Source organism: Vidua chalybeata, chromosome 7 (genome assembly GCF_026979565.1).
Source record: "Vidua chalybeata isolate OUT-0048 chromosome 7, bVidCha1 merged haplotype, whole genome shotgun sequence".
NCBI classification, from domain to species: domain Eukaryota; kingdom Metazoa; phylum Chordata; class Aves; order Passeriformes; family Viduidae; genus Vidua; species Vidua chalybeata.
In genome coordinates, this window is record NC_071536.1 from 17,158,777 (window position 1) to 17,161,895 (window position 3,119).

The 3,119-nt window shown below is 44.4% G+C and overlaps 1 protein-coding gene across 1 annotated transcript; it reads right to left on the reverse strand.

Moving 5' to 3' along the window:
• Window positions 1–543: 543 nt before the first annotated feature.
• On the reverse strand, window positions 544–1,882 carry HOXD4 (homeobox D4). Its single transcript, XM_053947820.1, has 2 exons — window positions 1,465–1,882; window positions 544–1,060 (listed from the first exon to the last, which is right to left on the reverse strand). The coding sequence occupies exons 1-2, from the start codon at window positions 1,871–1,873 to the stop codon at window positions 756–758; spliced, it is 714 nt and encodes a 237-aa protein (XP_053803795.1). The 5' UTR covers window positions 1,874–1,882; the 3' UTR covers window positions 544–755.
• Window positions 1,883–3,119: the final 1,237 nt, after the last annotated feature.

Here is a 3,119-nt window from a genome sequence, read left to right on the forward strand (position 1 = left end):
ATTGAGAAGGAAAAATACTGTATTTCAGCTCCCCTTCCTCTTTTTTGGTTTGACTATTTTTCTTTTTGTCTTCATTCTTCTATGCAACAAATAAATAAATACACTAACATTACCAGAACATAAAATAACCCGTTTTCACTTCATTTCTATGCACACTTTCTGAGACGTTATGGAAATGAGCAAGAATTTTCATTACACCGAGAAAGGTAAAGCAGCACAAAAAAAAAAAAAAAAAAAAGTTCACAATTACTAGTCTTTATGTTTGAATAAAAGACTACGCTATGAATTTCCTGTCCTCAACTTGCCCAAAATGCATTCTCCCGAATTGCATGGGATAAAAAGACAATTAAAAGTATAAATCCCAGAATAAAGCATCCAATCTTCACTTCAGAATTCAAAACTGAAACACAGGACAGTTTCATTTTCAATGATTTATTATTTTTTAAGGACAGAAGGTCTCATTTAATATTTTCCCAATTCCCACTGCCTGCATGATGGTTTGTTTATTTTTCCCTCTCTTTCTTTCCCCTTTTTTTTTTTTTTTGTTTGTTTTCCTTTTTTTAGGTTGTGCTAGCAGAGGCAAATAAAATAAAGTCCAAAGTAGCGTCATTTTGTCTCCTTTGTACAACAATACCTTAAAGAAAGATGACAGTTTCTCGTGTCCTTAGCTGCTACATGCAGGTTCTGCTTGGGCAGTGTCAGTTATGTACAGTACTGGTCAGAAGCGAAGGATGAAATGGAAAATTTCACCTCTTCTACAAAGTTGTCAAGTCAGTCTGATGGTCCTTGGAACCAGTTTGTAAATGGGGGTTTGAACCAGAAGAAGAAGATCTGCCCTTCGTGTTGGGCAGTTTGTGATCTTTTTTCCACTTCATTCTTCTGTTCTGAAACCAGATCTTGATCTGGCGCTCAGAGAGACACAAAGTGTGGGCTATCTCGATACGGCGGCGCCTGGTCAGGTACCTGTTAAAATGAAATTCTTTTTCCAGTTCTAGGACTTGCTGTCTGGTGTAAGCTGTGCGGGAGCGTTTAGGTTCCCCTCCGTTGTAATTGGGATTCACTGGGAAAAAAATACGGAGAACTTTTACAAAGCTAATCTTGACTTGCCGGTCCGACTTTACAAAAGAAAACCTTATGAGCTGAGAGCATGTGGCCGAGCTGGATTCGTCCCAGTTGCTTACAATGGCCGGGCTGCTTTCCCCCTCGTTTGAGGCAGGCACTACGGGCACACGCAGCTAGGTAGGCTGGGAGCCTCTAGAAGGCTCCTAAAATGGAGTTTTATCCTGCACGGCAAAGCCCCGCATGGCCAACGGCCTATTTCCTCAGCAATAAAAATTTATGGCGAGTGTAATTGGCCACCTCGGTTTAAAAAGCTCGCCCACGAGCCTGGCAGGGACTCGGGAGAGCGCCGCTGAGGACGATCGGAAGCAGGGTAGAAGAGCAAAGTAAGAAGAGGATCCTTACCCGAGTTAACATGGACTTTCTTCATCCAGGGATAAACTACTGCTGGCTGCTTAACTGCGGAGCCGTTTGGGGGTTTGAGGGCCGGCTGCTGGCTGCAGGCTCGCGAGTTGGACATTGGAGGCGGTGGACAATGCTCTGCTGGGCCGGGGAAGTGGCTCGCCGGGCCGGATTGCTCCTGTCCGTGACCCCGCGGCTGCCCGGCAGAGCCCTGGGCATTGCTACAGCTAAAGGGCTGCTCGCTGTAGTTTGACCGTGGGTAGAGTCCCTGGTGCTGGAAATCAGCGCCCTGCGAGGCACTGTAGTACTCGGCCCCCTGCTCGCCTAAGTAGCTATTCTGCAAATATTCCTCGCAAGGAGGAAATTTGGGATCCACATACTTAGAGTTCACCATATACGAACTCATGGCCATTAATTTCTGAAGGTAGAAAATACTAATTTTTCTCGTGTTGTCTTTTTTTCCCCTGCCATAGAGCCCTCCTACTTGCTGTCAACTGAATAAAGTTAGGCGGGCATGTGACCGGCCCGGCCAATGGGGAGCCGGGCGCCCACCGCCGCATTTCCCCGCATTTCCAGCGATTCCACTCAATAACATCCCTCTAACTGAATGACCCCCCTGTCCGGCGGGCCGCACCCGCAAACCAGGTACCGGAGGTGTAGGGGTACCCCGGGGCGGCGGCCGCTGCCCTGCCCATAGCCTTTTGTCTGAGCCGGCTTCCCCCAGCCCCGGGGGATGCTGCCCTGCCCTCTGATCTACTAGCCAGCATCGCCACCGTGGCTTGGTACCTCGCTTTAAATAAAATAAGAAAAAGAATCGAAAGGAATATACAGAGCGATGAGCTGAAGCGGGGTTAAAAGGGAAAAAACTGATAAGCAGGCGAGGAAAAGAAAAGCCATCAAAGAAGAGGGTAATATGATGTACAATAGATCTGTCCTGTCTTTGTCTAGCAGAGGTCATCCAAAAGTTACCAGAATTTAGTTCTGCTGAATAAAATTAGGCAATCAGTAACTTCTCATTCACTTTCAAGCCTCAAAATACACGTGTGCATACGTATGCGTCCACAGACGCAAACGCCAACGTATATTTATAAATCTATACATGTATGTATATAAAATCATACAGATGGCAAGAAAGAGTTCACTTTTAACCATAAAGTTCAATCAATTGAACTGGAGACGTCATTTAATTAGGTTAAAAATATCACGGATTTAATGAGATAAATTCGGTCTTCATTCATCAATATCATTCCTGGAGCACAAGTAAATACATTCCAGCGAGGCGAATGCTGCTTTTGCTGCTGTCGTAAATATTTGGATGCGATCTGGACCCTTGACAGGGAAATTTTGCTAACGTCTGGCATATCTAGCTAATTTATGAGTATCTTATAAAACACTCATTCACTGATTGGTAGATAATATCTTTTTTTTTTTCCCAGAAATTTTGTAACTTCTGGTGAATTTAACTGTTTAAATTCACAGATTGCCAGTGAGAGTTAGGACTGAACGACAACTGAAGTTTTAAGAAACGTCCTAAAACCTAGTGAATAGGAGCGAGGCAGCAAAACTTTTATAATTTCTGAGTGTTCAGCACGCACATGCCTCTTGATTCCGCCAGTATTTTAACTTCTAACCATCTGCAGAAAGGTGAAGTTTTTGCA

What these genes read in the sequence shown, in the direction of transcription:
- HOXD4 (XM_053947820.1), bottom strand. Translation starts at nt 1,873, where the DNA reads ATGGCCATGAGTTCGTATATGGTGAACTCTAAGTATGTGGATCCCAAA. An exon ending in GAAAGTCCATGTTAACTCGG is followed by an intron (nt 1,061 to 1,464) that starts GTAAGGATCCTC and finishes TTTTTTTCCCAG; the next exon opens with TGAATCCCAATTACAACGGA.